Genomic DNA, 18,525 nt, shown 5'->3' on the forward strand with positions numbered 1-18,525 from the left:
TTATGAAAGCTCTAAATTTTCATGGAGGTATGAGGTCGCCGAACTCTAGTTGTATCTATTCTCAGGTACACGGGTCACAAAAGCACAGAGTTTAAGACTGACTGCTGCCTCACCAACAGTGATGCTCATGTAGTCAGCGGCTCCGAGGATGGCAAGATTTACTTCTGGGACCTGGTAGATGTAAGTAATGGGATGTCTTTGTTTCTGAAGTCGTTTGCTCAGAATATAAGTCCATGCTTTCTCTCTGCATGAAAGTTCCTGCATTGCACAACTGTCTTAGATTGTAGCCTAAATCATGCTCCAAGCGGTCTGCAAAGTTACCTAAAGTAACTTCCACCAGAGATATGGTATATCATGGCTACCCTTTTTACTGACAGCTACTTGTAGGCTCGTATTTTACCAGCTTCGTTAATCTAGCTTTGTTCCTCTTTGCTCTGGAATAATGCTGTGTTCTTGTTCAGTTGTAAAAAAAATTTCTTTCATATTCTTTTTATTTTCAGGGCAAAGTTGTCCACACACTTTCCAAGGCAGGAAAAGGTGTTGTCCATTCCCTGAGCTACCATCCCTCCCTCCCCTGCATGCTGTCAGCTGCTGAGAACCTGGTCAAGGTCTGGAGGGAGGAAGACTACCAAGAGGACTAGTCCACAGGCAGTTTTTTTTCATTGCTCCATTTTTTTTTTCTGGCACGGTCACATTCAATGTACGTCATAGGATTTTGATGTTGTAGGATTTTCAAGCAGGCTGTGACAGAACCAACAAGGATGTTGACCTATTTTGTGTCATGGAAATCTTTTAGCTTCCTTAACCACAATATACAAATGTACTCCTTAAAACTCTATATAATGCCTTTGCCTAAGTTTGCTTTATTCTCAAGTTACACATTGAAACGTTACATAGATGCATTCAGCACTGGAATGCTGTAAAAACGTCAGCTCTGGACTACTTGTGCTGTGGTTTGTAAAGAACTAGAATTTCCCAGTGTTCTAAGAAGTAAAAAGACAAGAACATTTTCTGAAATAAATGGATTTATTTTTGTACAGGATAAATTAGTGTTGATGTTTTTTTTTTTACAAAAGGTGGTAGACAAAAATGAGTGAATAAAAAATGTATCTACAAAAGTTGCCTTCACTTTCATTGGAAGTTATACGAGTGGCAACCATAAACATGACCCCAATAAAATCAAGTCACCATCTGTTTCTATCTCCTAACAGTACTTTCCATAGTTACACACCTTTTCTCTTAACATTCTGTTTCTGTAGCAACATTCTATTTCCAGGGAACACATTGCCAAAACTACTGATCTGTAAAATACTTTGCCAGCTCTTGCAGGGAATGATAGTACCATGTATGTTGAAATTCACAGCCAAAGAAACCTTAGTAAGAAATCCGTATTGACTTGACTTTGCTTACCCTACATGCACCTGGAATGGCAGCTTCAAACTTCTCTCTCATCCTACCAATATGTCTAACAGGAAGTAAATGCTAGGTAATGTAGTCATGATCGGTAATACAAATGACACAGCTAGCTCTTGGGACACAAAGCATATAAAAGTTTCAAATGCCGTCAACCTCTGCTACATACAGCGTGCCAGGATTCCTTTGTTTACACATAGGCAGCATCATGAATGTCATGGAATAAAGATGTGGAAGGTAGGTAAGTCCTATCAGCAACATTTCTCTCCTAACGTGTTCTAAATTCTCTCTGCTACAGTCAGATACCTCTTAGATGATCATTGCAAAAAGATTTATCTCAGCAGTAAAGAAAACTAGCATTACCGGTATTGAGCAGGATTCAAATATGCATGAATACACATGACAAGGGTAACATCAACTCTCACAGAAAACTCTCAGGACAGTAGGCCAGTGAGGTAGTGGTAGTGTTGGGCACATATCAAGATTGAGAAGTACATGTAATATAATAGTAGTTTTGCACATGATCAAAGGAAATATTGCCTTCTAACACTGGTGGGCTTTCTGAAGTACAGTGTGCATGGCAGTACTACAGTTATGCTTCAAATATTTCCTATGTCATGATTTTACAACACTCCCAACAGGCTTTCCATACAATACTCATACAGGCTCCAAAACTACATGCATTCCTTACTTCTAAGTCGAGTTATTGCAGGAATTAAAATTTTTATGATACAGTTCCATACAGTGCATAATATCATATAAATCTATGTACAAAAGGCTACTACAGTGGACACAACTTACTTTGTACACAGGCCACTTGTATAAAAATGATAGGTTCTTGCTCTATAGATAGGCCATAAAGGATACATTGTTGTACAATGCATTTTAAGTACAATGGTCTTTTGGTCTCCAATCCTTGCTTACAAATACAATGGTGTATTAATAACAAAGAATACATTGATAGCAAGTGTCATGGAACATATAAAAAGTATAAAAGCCTTGACATTCATGTTTTGAAATTTCTTTTTTTCTTTTCTGAGCTACGGATATAAATGATAAGTGTACTGTAAGTTCATATAGCAATACTCCTACCGAAATGGAAGTACAAATTTTTTGCTGTATCGGATAAGGCACAGGAAATATTCATAGACATTGTAATTTATGGAATGACAATGTCAATGTACAGTTCTCCTAAAACAGTCGCTTTCACAGCAATAACTACTGTTCTAACGGTCCCCTTAGCATTCGATGCAGGAAATATTGCTCACTGAAAGCTTAGCCTCTAAATTCCTACACAAAGCGTGGTTCTCTCTGTCCATTACTCGAGCTGTCCGGACTATTATTTCCAATATTCTCCTGTGAAATGGCGGCTGCTGATCCAACATTTCTAACTCGCGAACCCGACAAACTTGGCGAAGTGCCCTTCAGCTCAGGTATGTTGTACCTGGCAGAGTGAAGAAGAGAGTACGATGTTGGTGTGTAACCAGGGAATTTCTGTTGCTGTGTTTTGGGAGTTGATGTTCCACCGGACCATGACAAACTTGTCCCTGTTTTCCCAGCGGGAGTGGAAGCGTTTGGCTTGGGAACACCTGTGCTGACAGTTGGTCTGCTTGGGAGGGCAGACGTGCTCATGAGGGGCGACTTCAGGGGCAGGTTTGCCGTCAGTTTGAAGTCTCCTGTGCTGCTGCTCCTGCCTAGAGACTTTGGTACATTCGTCACGCTGCCCGTGTTGTCCACGGCCATGTACATCGAGCACCGCTTCTGTTCCTCCGTTAGGAAGTCGCTCGAGTCGCTGGAAAAGTCAGTCTGGCAGTCCTGGTCTGTTTTCATCTTCACCTCATACTTTTTGGCCGAGGGAGACAGAGTCGTTGGAACGGACTCGGCGGGAAGACAGGACTTCCTCCTGGGAGGGGGGACAGGACTGGAACTGTCCGGCAGGTCAAGGTCAAGGTCGTCTAGGTCATTTGCATCCAGGCTGTTGGGAGAGTCGGCCTTGTCTACATAGGAACAAAGGCAAACCTGTCAGGTCCTGATTCATGTACAGGCATTATGAGAATGGTTTGCAGACATATGGCAGGGACTCTAATTATATTTCAGCCATACCATAGGTATGGTGAAATATATTGTATTCGTAATGTTTCTTTCTTTCTTTCTTTCTCCTGTCAAATCTTCAAATCAAATCAACTCCGCCATTTTTTAACCGATTGACTTGAAATTTGGCACAAAGGTAGAGTAAGCCAATACCCCCAGGTGTTTTTTTCATTTTTTTCATATCTGCCTTTAAAATGATTTTATTGAGGTTTTTATCAATTTTTATGTATATTTCGGGCTCCTGTACCCTGGTATTACAGCCGAATGACATGAAATTTGGTACAGAGGTGCCTTGATCATATGCTCACCTAGATTCAATAACAGTTTTGGCATACGATACAACAAAATGCTTAATTTTGCGATTTTTGGCCATTTTTTTTACCAAAAAAGGACATTTTTGGCTCCTGTAGCCTCGTTTTACAACCAAATGATCTGAAATTTGGTATAAAAGTGCCCTTCAATTATGTGCACATAAATTCAATAAAAGTTTTCCCATACGGTACAACAAAATACTTAATTTTGCGATTTTTTGCCATTTTTTGACCAAAAAAGGACATTTTTGGCTCCTGTAGCCTCGTTTTACAACCAAATGATCTGAAATTTGGTACAAAAGTGCCCTTCAATTATGTGCACATAAATTCAATAAAATTTTTCCCATACGGTACAACAAAATGCTTAATTTTGCGATTTTATGGCCATTTTTTGGACAAAATTTGGACATTTTTTGCTCCTGTTCCCTCGATTTACAACCTAATGACCCGTAAATTGGTAAAGGGGTGCTCTAGATATCTATTCAAATGACCCATGTATAATTTTTGGCATGGACCACTTTAAAATGATATGTTTGGGATTTTTTTGGTCATTTTCCAATGGCCAAAGGGGTCAACGACCTCAAGGCCTATTGTTGCATGAGGGAGATGGCTGAAATATGCTGTATTTGCTCTCAAGCAAATGTCGGCCTTTCTAGTATTCATAATCAAGTACTGGATACTACTAATACAGCGTGCTATTCTCACTACTAATGATTTAATAACACAATACAGTGAAAGCCGCTTACTTGCACACCCAAATTTGCCAGCAAATGCCGTGCAATTATCCGGCGTGTGCGATAATGTGAAGTTACCCAGTTGGGCCGCACCACCACCGAATTTGGGGATTCCGTGCAATTGACCAAAGTGTGCGTTTATCCGACGTGCAATTAACTGGCTTCCACTGTACTGCATACACTAGAGTGGTAAGATACATGTAGGCTTAGAATCCATTCAACATACTGCTATATCATCAGCAGCCTGTGCATACAGGACTTATTGCCACAGCAATTACATGTACATTACCTGTTTCTCAGAGTTGCCACAGAATTTGGTCATGAAAGACAAAGTCTTCATAGAAATTTTTTTCAAAATTTGATGTTTCTTGTTCTAATGTTTTTGTGAGAATCTTTGAAAAACTTAGAAATCCTACTATATCAAATAATCATTTTTGCACTCTTGATTCAACGTTTCTGTGGCATAACCTGGGAAGCAGCTCAGTGAACTGCCTAAACTGCAGATAAAGCCCTGATACCTTTGCTTAAGGAAAGCTCCACCAAGCCAGAGAAATTGTCCTCTATATTTTCTCCCCTGCCCTCTTCATCTAGCTTCATACTGCCTGGTAGCAGCACACCCTGGGGAGGGAAAAATGCTGGGTTATGCAAGGCAGGAATCCACAACCAGCAACTTACACCAGATAATGCTACTTATCAGCCACCTGCTACAAGTAACCACATTTCTACTGGACTGCTTAGACTAGACTGTGTTGACTTAAGGCCACAGCAAGTAAAATTTATGGATGACATCAGCGCGCGCATTAATTTTCGCCTGATTTAAGAAAAAAACAAGAATTTTTTTCTTCTGCAGGGATGGTCAACATGACGATAAAGTACCAAAATGAGCAAATATGTTGTACTGTAGCCTAATAATTGTACTTGTAGAAGTGACACTTGCGAGGTACCCAGGGCTGTAGTTGTAGAAATGAAACTTATTGGATAGTTGTAAAAGTGACACCAATATGGAAGCCATGAGTATGGTTACCAACTATGTTGGTGATGCCAGTCTACCACACTAGTGTCACTTTTACCACACCAGTACATGTCTTGAATAAAGGAATGAATGCCTTGTTGGCCCTGATACCATGTTTTGTCCCTTTAATTCTTGTTACAACATTCATCACAACATGTAGCCATCTTTTTTTTCTTCACCCATCTTGTTTGTTTTTTTCGCCCTATTGCACTATTTTTGCAGTCTGCAGAGGATGTCATCCATAAAATTTACTTGCTGTGGCCTTATGATGGGAACATCATACAAAGTATGACTAAGAAGATAACAAAACAAAGCATGATCAGGCTGCATATCTATGTTGTAGAAAGGGTTGGATCTAGAGTAAACTGTTAGTAGAAACTCTCGTACTGTATACAATGGTGAAAGTCAGAAACATCTCTTATACCATACTGGTATCTTTTACTGACTACTGGTATGTGGAGATATATATATATATATATACAACAAAATAGCACAAATGAAATATTGAATAGGAAAGTCTTGAATTCTGCATGCAGAACACTGGAAGGAATGTGGAAGAATCGTGATATGGTCTATATTCAAGATGTGGTATAAAAAAACACATAGAAGTGTCTATTGGGACGACAAGAAGGTGTGTGTTGACAGATATGAGTACAGACAAATGTACATGTTTGGAAAAAAAAAAGATAGGCATCATCACTGCTAGTAGATGATACCTCCTCGTGTCAAGATCAATACTTGAATAGCATTTCATTTCAGTAATCATTGTAATGGCCTGAGTTTATACTGGCTGGCAAAATACACCAGATATTATTATATAAGACTCAAAAGACCATTTCTCTGAGAAAGATCTGCATCTCCAGAGCACAATATGGAATACCTGTAACCAAACCATCACCAGCACTAATGCAAGGGGTCTCCAAAGTTTTGGGGACAATTCAGTCAACTTGATGAGTTTGAACGAACAGTAGGTATTTCGAGATTGGATACATGGAGAATTCTACATGATTGAAAAATGCATGTCACAAAAAAGAGGCTAAGGTCTAACTAACCTAACACTTGCAATGATCTATATGAATAGTTTTAACAGGTTAGTAAGTCACTAAATAAAGAGACTATTTTTACACAACCGTTGTTTTATTTTAATGCACATTTTAGTGACGTCTGTCACCTTCATCAGGGTAGTTCTGACCATCCTAATTGCCCAGAGGATGATGACAGATGGCCACTGAAATGCCCATGCAAATTAATAAAACAGCGATTGTGTAGAAAGAGTCCCTTTATTCACTATATCTATTACTGTTGACTTCTACATACTAGTATCTCCCATCACCACTAAAAGCACCAAGTACAAGAACTGCCCATGGCAGCATTACCCTTTTCTTTCTCAAGACTCTCTGATTGCTTGAAACATTCACCTGTGGAATCTGAACAGGTACAGGTTTGTTACAAATAGTCATTACTGCATTCAGTGCACACTGTCAGGACTCGAAGTACGGGGTTCATGTGCTATACATTGTACATAGTATTGGGGAAAACAATGTGTATTTACATGCATTATCATCCACTCTGGTAATGGACTAGTTAAAGTGAGTGTCTATGACACACTGGTAGTTATGAGTACAGTACACATGCAAGGATATATGGAATGTAACATAAGGGATAGGAAGAAACACTGACAACAGAATACACAGACAATTACAGCACCTCAGAAAGAAGGAATTTCAATTGTTCACAGGAAAAGATACATTTTCTATAGTCTAAGACAAAGAGTTCGAATAGCCTCTGTAAGGAAGAATATCCCACTTCTGATGAATACGAGAAAGTGAAGTATAGCGTAACCATATTCCTGACCTGTTCTGAAGGGGACTCCACTCTGTCCTGGTTGTGCAGCTGACTCAGCAAGTCGTCCCCACCGTTCTCACTGGATGCTCTACACCAACATAGTCACATTATTGTTAGACTTAGTGATCAATCTGCAATGCCCTCTTGTGACGTTGATATGAACTGCAGGTTAAAAATCTCGAATGGTTTGATGTCAATTCATCATCTTGCGCATGATAATCGTAGGGAATCATACACTTTCATTTGTGTATGTCATGAACAGATTATTCCTGTCACAAGACACAAAACAGAATCCATCCTTACACTTTGTATGACACTTTATCTTCCTCAGCCACACTTCATGACAGCTAATGCAGACTAACACTACATGTCTAAAATGCTGTGCAGTTAGTAAACCTTGGTTCAGTAACATTACATCTCACGAAACAATATATGTATGACCCACCTTGGTTTTGTCCCCTGTTCCGACACTTGTTTCTGAGTTGCCCCTGTGTCCCCCTCACTCAGGGGCTCCCCCTCAGGGTTGGAGTCCTTCCTGCCGGCACCCCCCTCCCCTGAGGGGATGACCTCAACAGGTGTAGCAGGGATTTCCTTGGGAGGAGCCAGCCCCAAGTCTGTCAGGTCCCCGAAGATCTCCTACAGCAGAAACAACACAAGTCAGCTACTGCCAGGAGTATAGAATTTTGTTTCATTTCACAATCTATTACACAATCTACATTGATTTTGCAATTCAGTATTCCTTATTCCATGTTTGTCTTAACATTAACAACAATACCAGCACACAACAACAGCAAACATACCAATGTACATGTACTCACATATGTGAACAATGTTGAGTTGTGTGTTTCCATGATTCATTAAAGAAAGTATTTTGTGTCAGAATTTGATAAGAAAGATAGGTATTGAGCTTACAGAATGCCCAAATCTGGACAATTCCCACTTCTGCAAACTTTTCTTATCACAAAAACATCTATGCCCCATCCAACTGTCCATCCCTTTAAGGTCCTACTGATATATGTAGGTGCCCAGCTTGTCTCCCTTACCTCTGCATTTGTGATGAGTTGCTCTATTGCACGTGTCTGGTGGGGCATGTCAACCAGCGAGGACAGAGTCACATGGGTCTCGCTGTCGGGCAAAACACAGACATGTTCATCACATATCATGTACTGTACCTTCTATCACAATGCTTACATCACTGTCAATAGAAAAACAGAACAAGATGGAAAAAGCTGTGAACAAACATACCTTGGTCTGAGAAGAGTTGGTCCGAACACGATGCCCAAGTTGCTGGCAGTCATCTTGTTCAAATCCTCATTTTCGGCAACCCTGTAATAGCACAGGTACAGAAATCAACACAATTTTCAAAAGGCACACTGGAAAATCACATCTGAAAATGATAAACAGGGCTCACAAACAATGTACATGCACAGTGGCTTGCAGATGAGACCACTGTGGACAATTGAGCATCACAGTTCCATTTAAATATTCCACTGCATCAAAAAACTTATGTTCATAACAATCTACATCTAGTCAGCCTTCAACATTGTGTAAGAACTAACCTCTTGAGATGGTGCATGAGGAGTGCTGTTGTGTTGAAGTTAGGTTTGGGGAGTTTCCTGACCAGTTCTCTCATGGAGGCTACAGCAGTATTGTGGGCACTCGTCAGACTGTTCCCTGTTCCCTTCCCACTGGCTACAAGGGTACTCAAGCTACTCTGGCTGTCCTGTGGGGGAAAACAAAAGTTAGTCCAACATGATACAGCCCTCCAAACTGCTTCCATCCTAGGAGCATTATGTTCAAAACATTTTTTTCTTCATTTTTATAAGGAATTTCTTGTACAACCATAAACCCTTGCACAGATTACACCTTTGTCACAAAACTAAAACTCCGCTACAAATCATTCTGATACAAGGCAGGCCAGTTTTGGAAACGAAAAGTTGACCAAAGTTATGTACTAGCACACAACAAAATCAAGTTAAAGACACACTGACTCTTTCTGTGTTACAGAACCCAGCAAGAAGAAGAAAAAAAAAAAGAGGCAACACTGCACCAGACAAACAAACAACCAAACACAGAGAGAAACAGAAATTGTGCAAACACTTAATTTCTTAGTCCACTTTTAATCAAAGGTGCAATCTGAACTGCAACAATACACAAAGGATGAAGCACAAAAGGTTTGAAAACTGCAAAAGCTTGCTCCTTATAGTCCCATATTGTCACCAACACACCAAACATTTTATCCCAAACACCATCACCAGCAGTGGCTGCACAAAGAAGTGGTTGGCACATGGTATAACCTTGTTTCTGTCCAGTTCCGTAAGGTTGGGTGTGGATCCAGTCAACAGTACCCTACTGGACTTGGTACTGAGAAAGTACTCCTGTAACAGTCACACCGGGTCTCAAACACGAGGAGATTGAAATCTAGCGGAGATTCTCTTAAACTTAAAGATAAATGTTTCTGGAGTCTTTTCCTTTTACAAAGAGGTAAATAATATATGCCAAATATTTTGAAATCTTTATCTAATATACCATCTTGTAGACTTTTGTGTCTGAATTGTGTTGATATAGAATTCAAATATAAGGCATCTAGAAGCGACAGTAGTTGATAGAAATATTCCCCTCCTCCAGGTCTTGTTTCCTAAACTGTACATATAAACAGCAGCACTGTAAGTAACATCAGATCTGTAAATAAGGTCTTTCCAAAAACAAATCTTTGCCCTGCTTCAGCTTTGTTACTTTGTGAATTTTCAATACAATGGTTTTTAGCACTGCAACAGAAAAGAAACTTCATGGTGATATTCTGTTGTAACATTTTCTTTTTCATCTTTCTCATATTTAAACTTGTATCATTAACTTGTAGTACAACTGACATCTTGTATGAGCAGCCCTTCGTCATTTTGATGGCTAAACCCCGCTAGTCTATTGAATTTGATTAAAAAAAGAAAATTCCACAGCCTGTTGCAACCAGTGCAAGTACTAAATAGAAACCTACATAAACCCTAGATAAGGTACATGATTTGAGGACCTTACCTTGGCTGCCTTGACAAACTCTGGGTAGAGTCTGAAGGTGAGCAGAGGTTCGGGGAGTTGCCTGATGTACAGCTTCAGCACGTTAGCGATGTCATGGGGCGGACAGTTGGACAGGTCCACCAGGTTTGCTGCGTTCTCAAAACTCTGGCAGAGTCTCTCCACACGCGACTTCACTCCGTTTACTCTGTAGATACCCTGGTGGGGGGGGGGGGAGACAATAGATACATGAATTGAGCATGAAAAGAAAGAAAAAACAAACCGCAATTTAAAGATATTATCTAATAACTTTCTGGAGTCACAATTCAAATTTTGTCAGTGTCTTCAGATCTATCTTAAGATACAGAAACTCATTAAGCACTAAAGCCAAAAAGAGAAGGCATCTTCACTACCAACACTGGCTTTCTACCCAATCTTCTACCTGCCTCACACTACAGCAGAAAAATGGCAGTCTTCACCATGAAAAAAACACATTTATTGTATTGTTGGAGACTATGAAATCAAATAGAGCATAGATTTACCCAACAAATATTTCCCATTGAAGACAACAATGTGTACCAACAGTACATCCTGTTGTGACTGCCCTATGTAGCAGAAGTATAGAAATGGCAAACAGATAAAAACTCACCTTGACCATGAGCGCCCTGCTGTCTATCTCCTCTATACACTTCTGTATTACAAAGGGCACCTGCGTATGGGTGTTACAGTGCAGATGGAAGTCCACTCCAAACAGACTCAGCTTCCCTTGGAGCTTCCTGTGGCCACACTGGATAGCCAGGCTCTCCAGACACTTCTTATGGCATGCCAGCATGCACTGGGGGTGGGGAGAGAATGGTATCAGTTAGATCACATCAACATAATGTGCTGTGATGTACTTTGTTTTACTCAGGCCTCAGTTTTTCCACAATTTCTAATGCATTGTTCAGACATTCCAGTCTCCGTATTCTTTGCCTAGACACTTCATATGGCATGCCAGCATGCACTGAAGGGTGGGGAGAGAATAGAGAATTGTATTACATAAGTTGCTCTTTGTTTTAGGTTAGACCTCAATTCAGGGCTATCTGCAGCTTTTGCCCATGCCACTTGCTTGGTTGCTATGTTAAAATCTGTTGTTAAATTTGTTATCTTTTGCTTCCTTAAAAACTTTTTTTTTCAATAATGTCATGGCATGAAATCTATATTTTTTTTTTATGAACAGGGTGAAATTTTTGTCCTGCAAAACAAGCTAATCTTCATCCCAGGACAGAGATATGGGTGCCGGAAATAGGCCTGCCTCAGTTCATCCACAACTACTGCTGCATTGTCCAGGCCACGATTACTTAGTTACTGATGTCAATAATCATTTGTTGACTCTCACCTCTTCACATTCTGCACCGTTGAAGTAGACGTAGCTGTCACACTCCCGACACTTGGAGGGTGTACGCAGCTTCCTGAACTGGTGGGTGTGCGCGGCCTTGGACAGGACCAGGTTACGGAAGGGTCCAGGGGAGGCGTCTGGGGTCATACCGCTGATGAACCCTGAAGAAACAGTGCTTATGTTAGCTGTGATACAAAACCCTACCCGGTACTTCACTTTTATCTGTGGGGTAACCTATATTCCTTGTAAATGAGGCATTTAGGGATATGAAGCTGATGGGACTGAACTGAGTTGATGGACAGTGGTTTCAAATTGCAATATTTAAAAAATCTTGCACTTTGAAACACTGACTATTCATTGACTCAATACCCACTAAGACTGTAATCGAAAACAAAAGATAAAGTTTAGTCCACGAATAATGGTGAACTAGAGTTACAACTTTTATAATGATGATATCTGAAAAAGTTGGTAATCTTTCATAGATAAACCCCAAAATATTTGATATCATGTAGCCAATCCATGAAACTGGAAGATTTGCATTCCTAACATAATTTGAGAATACTCTGTCTGTCGGTCGAGGACATGATCTGATGCCTACTCGGGATACTACAAATGTATAAGGGGATGTCATCTAATATTGCACAGAAATTCTTCACTACTAACGGACATTAATCCAGAGAGAGACAGAGAGAGAGAAAGAGAGAGAGAGACAGAGAGAAAGAGACAGAGAGAAAGAGAGACAAAGAGACTAATACACTGAACCATCACTGGAATAATGAATCTGATCACCAAATCAACTACACTGTACAAAATCAACATGGAAAACATAGGACCAAAACCTACTGGGGTCAATGCCAATCCCCGGGCTCTCCTGCTCGTCTAACAGTTCATCTCCCGATGACATTGTCCCCGTGGAGGGAGCGCGGGGAAGTTTCCTGGGCGGATCCCCGGGGCTCGCTGACGGAGAGGGGTCCAGCGACCTGGTACTACTGCCGCTGGCGCTGTCCGTATCGCTCCCGGGGATGGCCTGGGGAGAGTGCGCCCAAGCCTTGATGGGGTGGGGCGTGCTGTGTTTGTCGATCGGGCTGTCGTCCATCGAGGAACTGAACTCGGCGCTGCCCGCAGACACGCTGCTCGCTCTTCTCGGCCGCTGGGTCTGGTAGCTGCTGACGGAAAACATCAGAGTTTCTTAATGATTTAGCTTGTAAATATTGTACTAGTCACTATCATCTGCTTCTCTTCAAAAGTAACTTCTAACAATCACTTGAATAGTACTACCTACTGCTCCCCTACTTGGCATACAAAATATGTTATCTTTGCCGAAAACTTGCAATTTGTACACATAGCTATCTTTTGTCCTTACATATTGTTACAAAGCTTTGAAGTATGCTTAAAACACTGAAAATGCCCAAAACCTACTGAGATTTCTTTACACGTTAAATTAGAGTAAAAAAACAGAATTCTGATTTTTGGATATTCTACATAAATGCTTTTATCAATGTCATAGAACACTATGTGACTTTCTGAACCCAGGAGAACCAAAAAAGGCAACTTCTGTGTGATTTATCTACCTTGAAGATGCTGTGTTTACCTTAGGCAGGAATGCTGCCTTGACACATCCATACCATCCTTGGCAGGACCTCAAATTTATCTGAAGGTACTACGCAAAGGTGCCATATCCATCTGAATGTTGATGCATCATATCCTGCTACAGGCTTCATTTCAAATTTGGCTAAAACAAACATCAACAACAACAACAAACAAGTGCCAGCAACAGATGAACCAGACACATACATAGCTGTGTGTATACATGTATGTAAGCACTGCATGATACATTAGACTTTGAGATACTCACCCAGTGTATGGCTCGAACTCGTACACAACATTGTTGTTGAAGTTTGAAGACAAGGGAGGAAGCCCCTTGACAAACTCTCCAAACTGAGTGCCTGGTTCGTACAGCTTGGAGCTCTCACACAGCGTCTGGAACTGTGGGGAAAATACCTCATTTATCATAGCGATCCTAATAACATACAAGTCAGAGCAGTGAATCTGAAGTCTGATGAAGGTCGGCGAGATAGACTGAAAATTCATGATGAGTTCTATGGAAAAATGCTAACACTGGAATTAACACTATAGGGACTTACACTCTAAATTTTTGGACGAACTCCGTCGACCTTGTTCACAGAATGAATGACCTTTCTATCTCCAGCAGTGACATCAGGGGGGCGTAAGTATCAGAAAGTATCATTCTGTGAACAAGTCGACAAAGTTTGTCCACAAATTTAGAGGGGAAGTCCGTATAGTGTTAATTCTCATGTTGGATGTAAAGTGTTAGCATTTTTCTATAATGTTTTCTACCAACACAGGTAAACTTTCATGCTATGATGAGTGTTTTTGTTGTGTTGGCCACAAGACTGCCTGTATGGTTCTGACCAGTGTAGAATATTATAAAGGAAAATATACAAGGTCTTTTACCTGTACAGGGCTGGGTGCTGCCATAGTATGCTGCATCTGGAAGTATCCTACTGTCACCTAGAAAGCACAGAGGGAAATATTTAAGATCGCTTTACACACAATGATAAGGAAGAACATCCTGATACCTTCACAGAAATGCTGGTCATTTTTGCTTTGTGTTGCTAACTGAGTGAAAGGCAAAATGAAGAAATGGTGTGATCTTTGTCAAGTTCAAACAGGGCTATCTCCAGCTTTAGATTTTTTTCCCATCCCCCCTTGTTTAGAAGCCCATGTTGTTGATTTTCCTTGTCAAATCTTTGATTTAAATGTCTCGTTTTGTGCTGATAAAAACACATTTTTCAACAATTTCATGTCGATTTTTGGGCCGACGGGATGACATTTTCATCTGCCCCAACAAGAAAATTTCCATCCCCAGATGGAAGGACGGTTCCATGACAGTCCTGAGTAAAAAACGCCAACTCACAGCCTTCATGGTCTGGTCACACTGGTAGATGAGTTCCCTCAGTCCTGACAGGACCTGTGCCTTCATCTGTTCCAGCGCCTGCTGTCTGCTGTTAGCCTCCACCACGCACGCCTTGTATGTCGTCTCTGCTTCCTCGGCCTGGATAACATATGTTCACACAATTTGATGAAACTATACCAGATTATAATGGAAGCTCATCTATGTTGATAGTAATCATAGTACAAAGCTAAACTGTCTAACAACACAAAAGTACACAAGGATTGAATTTTCCGAAGGAGGAGACAGTGGTCGTTGAAAATTTGACCTGTGTACTTTTATGTTGGTAGAAAGTTTAGCATTGTACTATAAAACTATACCAGTTTATAAAATAACAGAATTTCAAAGAAAGCCCTGCACTTTCCCGATGTACATGGAATCATATGCCATTGGCAGCCTGTCAAAAGTAGACCTCTAAGTGACATTTGGGGCAACCTGGTTACATGGAAAAGCACAAATGGGATCCTTAATGTAGCCCTGGAAGTAATTAGATTGTCTCACATGACTTGCTGAAGCCCCATCAAAATCACACTTTACTTCCAACTGCAGACAAAGCTGTTACAGCACAACTAGTGACCACCTCTACATGAAAACCACCTGGCTCTGGTGGACACATTTTTGTGATGCCTTAGAATATTTTCCTCACAGTCACAAGCATTTAGAACCCTGTCTATGGTGGCCACCCATCTACATGTAATTTGACCATTTTCTTTCAGTCCCCTGTGTGGTCACTGCAGGCAGTTTTGACAAGTTCCTGAATGCTATACAACAGATCTACATCTAAATCACACCTTGTGTAGACAGTCCTCTTCTATCTTCCTCTTCTTGTCCAGCTTGGTTCCTCCCCCCGTGCTCTTGGTGCCCAGACTGGGAGTGCTGATGCTACTGTTGATGGTCTCAGTCTCAGCCTTGGCTGCAGACTCCTTAGCCTTCTCATACTCCTGCTGTCTCATCACGTACTGCTGACGGGACTTTCTCAGGTTCGACAAGGAGTCGTGCTGAAGAGAAAAAAAATCAAAGAAATACAAAATCTTTTTAGTATACAGTAACTGGTTGTTTTCACAAATGAATGAAGCGAGGAAAGTTGTGTTAAGTGCCTTTGCCAAGGTCACAATGTCTAGTCAGGAATACCAGGAATCAGACCTGTGGCCTCTTCAGTGTCATGTTTGCTAGCCTAGCTACTTGGCCATTTGACACCACAGTTCTTGAACTAAAGCACTTTGAAAAAAATTATCTCGAATGACTTGAACTCACCAATCTCTTCCTCTCATGCTGCCACTGGTCCTTAAACTCTTTTCTTCTTCTCTCGTGGTCGTTTCTCCTCATGGTGAGAGGCTGTACAAGTATAGTAAAATACACGTCAAATACACAACTTCATTTATGTCTTCAAGATTAACGCCCATGTCTTATCAAAGCCCAAGCTGGAACAGATAACCTTTCTTCTGGCAGTCTTGAATGATCTCCTTCAAATGAAATGTTGGCAACATTTTTCTGTTAGTTAGTTATCTTTAATAAAGTGAACCTGGTCCCTTGCTTAAATGAACATTGACCTCAATGCAGAGAATTCATTAAGTTTGCCACACATAAAGTTCAAAGCCTGGCAAAAATCCAAGAGTTCCCAATATCTTTCAGTGAGGAGTTGAAATATTACTTCCAATACATTCAAACAATAAACATTAATGATACATTAAATATTTCAAACTTTGAGAATCTTACCTCGACAAACTTGTGCCCTTGTAGTAAGGTACATGTGGCCTGGCATGTGTTATAATGCTCTATGTCCTGCAACAGCCAAAAATGAATATTAATTTCTCATAAGTAGAAAAACATGTCAGTTAATTGGAAAATGCACAAAACTGAAAGTACTACAAACTTGATCGAATAGTTCTTAAATTGGTCAAATACCTGATCTAATGCTGTACAATATATCGACTGGAACGGTAGAAAACTCTGTGAACAAAACAAGAAAATCACATTTAAATAATGCAGTTTTGCTCTCAACAGCAAATTTGAATTCATTGCCAACAAATATGAAAGGAAACATTGACGAGATAAGTTAGCCTCCATAGCAACCTAGGACAAAAAGAAATGGCCAGTAAAAGTGTATTCATCCTCCTAAGCAGGGACATCCAACAGCAAAACCGCCTGTCTGGATATACCCTGCTTTCTCAACCGTCACCCTTAGTTCCTGACCGCCCTGCTTATAAATATTAATGATCTTACCCTTATATATGGGAGACCCCTTTTGAAAACTGAAAGGTCTTTTCTCTGATTGGCTGACAGCTGGTTTGGGGGAGACGACCACAGGAACTTAGAGTGATGGTTAAGAAAGCAGGGTACATCCAGACAGGCGGTTTTGCCATAAGATGTCCCGAGTAGGAGGATGAGTGTATTATGAGCCAAAAAAAGGAGTACTCACATCTTCTGTAATAACTGCTCTCGTGTTCTGTGCTAGCTTGGCTATGCTCTTTGCATATTCCATTTCTGTAAGATTCATACAGAGAAATATTAATCATGTGATTCAATAAACTTCAAAGTAAACTTTTAGTTTTGACACAAAGTACAAGATGCAATTTATAGCAACAGAATTACTTCAAACACAAGGAAGAAACTCCATATTTGGGAGGACATGGTGACTGTAGACTTTTGAACTGACACATGTACAGTGTATATCTATGGAATTCCTAACAGTCCATAAGACTACTTTCAACTGGTCTCCTGTACACTACATAATGTAGCCTTTGGCTTCAGATCAACAATGGCTGAAATGGTGTAAATCTTAAAGAAAACAGATCCCCAAGTGCCTATCAACAGAGCTAAGCAAGCAGATGTCTTTATGGGAGTAAATCTAACAGTTGACTTTGGGTAGGATCCAAGAGACCTTTAGTCTCTCTAAAAGTGACAATCCCTGAAGTAAAAGCCAAGGATTTACAATGGTGGTAACCAAGACCCCATTCACACTCAGAAAAACGATTCGAATAAAACATTTATCCGAATAAAAATTTTTCTATCCGATCCAAAATTGTGTTCACACTGCTCTTCAGCAATCCGATTAGTGCGCCCTCAGTCTTATCTGAATAAAACATTAACGGCAGTTAGTTGCGTTTCACAGATGTATCGCTACGTCTTGTGGTAGTTAGCGGTGAGTTTCTTCACTTTATTTCTGCACTGGTCGAGGGATTTCTCAACTCCATGCTCCGCCATTCCTTCGGATATATCTTCATATTATAATGTTCCTGTTTTTATGAACCTTCTCGAGCTTTTTCTGCGTCTCCTCCCACCCCCAGATGGAAATAAACAGCTTCGTTTGTTACGGTGTCCACTTGGCGAATGATGAAGATTTCCCTTTCTTTCCACTTATTGTTGTTGGAAGTAAAATACGGCGGAAAATGCTCGCTGAAAAACGAAGCAATCAGGCGTGTGTAGTGTTTCGAAGTATGACCCCAAGCTCCCGGATGAATGGCGTTACACCCCGGAATAAGCGGAATCCTATCCACTTGCGCGTTCACACTGCCGAATCGCACGGATCGAGACTCCCCGCGGCGCAGTTTTATCCACTTCCCGGAGTTTTACCCACCTCCCCGAGGTGGATCGCGAGGGATTCGAATCGATGAAATCCAAGTGATTTGGGAGCGTTCATACTGCTAAGTTTTATTCGGATCGGGTAGTTTTATTCGGATAACATGTTTTATTCGAATCGTTTTTCTGAGTGTGAATGGGGTCCAAGTGATAAACCACAATACAGGATCTTACTCTTGACA

General features: G+C 40.6%; 2 protein-coding genes across 11 annotated transcripts in view; one reads left to right on the forward strand and one right to left on the reverse strand.

Moving 5' to 3' along the window:
* The window catches only part of LOC118432037 (WD repeat domain-containing protein 83-like), a 5,364-nt gene extending 4,318 nt beyond the window's left edge, over positions 1 to 1,046 (forward strand). Inside the window, exons 8-9 of the mRNA XM_035843538.1 lie at positions 66 to 180; positions 501 to 1,046. Of these exons, the coding sequence (XP_035699431.1) occupies positions 66 to 180; positions 501 to 641 (256 nt within the window). The 3' untranslated portion in view covers positions 642 to 1,046. The remainder of the gene's footprint in view (positions 1 to 65; positions 181 to 500) is intronic.
* Positions 1,038 to 18,525, reverse strand: part of LOC118432010 (rho GTPase-activating protein 45-like) — a 53,386-nt gene continuing 35,898 nt past the window's right edge. For 6 of the 10 annotated variants that reach the window (XM_035843475.1, XM_035843481.1, XM_035843480.1 and 3 more), the window contains 21 exons: positions 17,184 to 17,248; positions 16,670 to 16,714; positions 16,481 to 16,546; positions 16,019 to 16,099; positions 15,556 to 15,762; positions 14,729 to 14,866; positions 14,266 to 14,322; positions 13,646 to 13,776; positions 12,634 to 12,956; positions 11,791 to 11,951; positions 11,062 to 11,247; positions 10,437 to 10,631; positions 9,704 to 9,784; positions 8,966 to 9,129; positions 8,652 to 8,732; positions 8,450 to 8,531; positions 7,852 to 8,042; positions 7,416 to 7,494; positions 6,938 to 6,988; positions 5,068 to 5,167; positions 1,038 to 3,410 (listed from right to left, as the gene is read on the reverse strand). In XM_035843475.1, coding sequence (XP_035699368.1) covers positions 2,704 to 3,410; positions 5,068 to 5,167; positions 6,938 to 6,988; positions 7,416 to 7,494; positions 7,852 to 8,042; positions 8,450 to 8,531; positions 8,652 to 8,732; positions 8,966 to 9,129; positions 9,704 to 9,784; positions 10,437 to 10,631; positions 11,062 to 11,247; positions 11,791 to 11,951; positions 12,634 to 12,956; positions 13,646 to 13,776; positions 14,266 to 14,322; positions 14,729 to 14,866; positions 15,556 to 15,762; positions 16,019 to 16,099; positions 16,481 to 16,546; positions 16,670 to 16,714; positions 17,184 to 17,248 — 3,191 coding nt within the window. In that variant the 3' untranslated portion in view covers positions 1,038 to 2,703. The remainder of the gene's footprint in view (positions 3,411 to 5,067; positions 5,168 to 6,937; positions 6,989 to 7,415; positions 7,495 to 7,851; positions 8,043 to 8,449; positions 8,532 to 8,651; positions 8,733 to 8,965; positions 9,130 to 9,703; positions 9,785 to 10,436; positions 10,632 to 11,061; positions 11,248 to 11,790; positions 11,952 to 12,633; positions 12,957 to 13,645; positions 13,777 to 14,265; positions 14,323 to 14,728; positions 14,867 to 15,555; positions 15,763 to 16,018; positions 16,100 to 16,480; positions 16,547 to 16,669; positions 16,715 to 17,183; positions 17,249 to 18,525) is intronic. The other 4 variants (XM_035843477.1, XM_035843476.1, XM_035843478.1 and 1 more) reach the window with 4 other exon arrangements.

The sequence above is a fragment of the Branchiostoma floridae genome, chromosome 15 (genome assembly GCF_000003815.2).
Source record: "Branchiostoma floridae strain S238N-H82 chromosome 15, Bfl_VNyyK, whole genome shotgun sequence".
Classification (NCBI taxonomy): Eukaryota; Metazoa; Chordata; class Leptocardii; order Amphioxiformes; family Branchiostomatidae; genus Branchiostoma; species Branchiostoma floridae.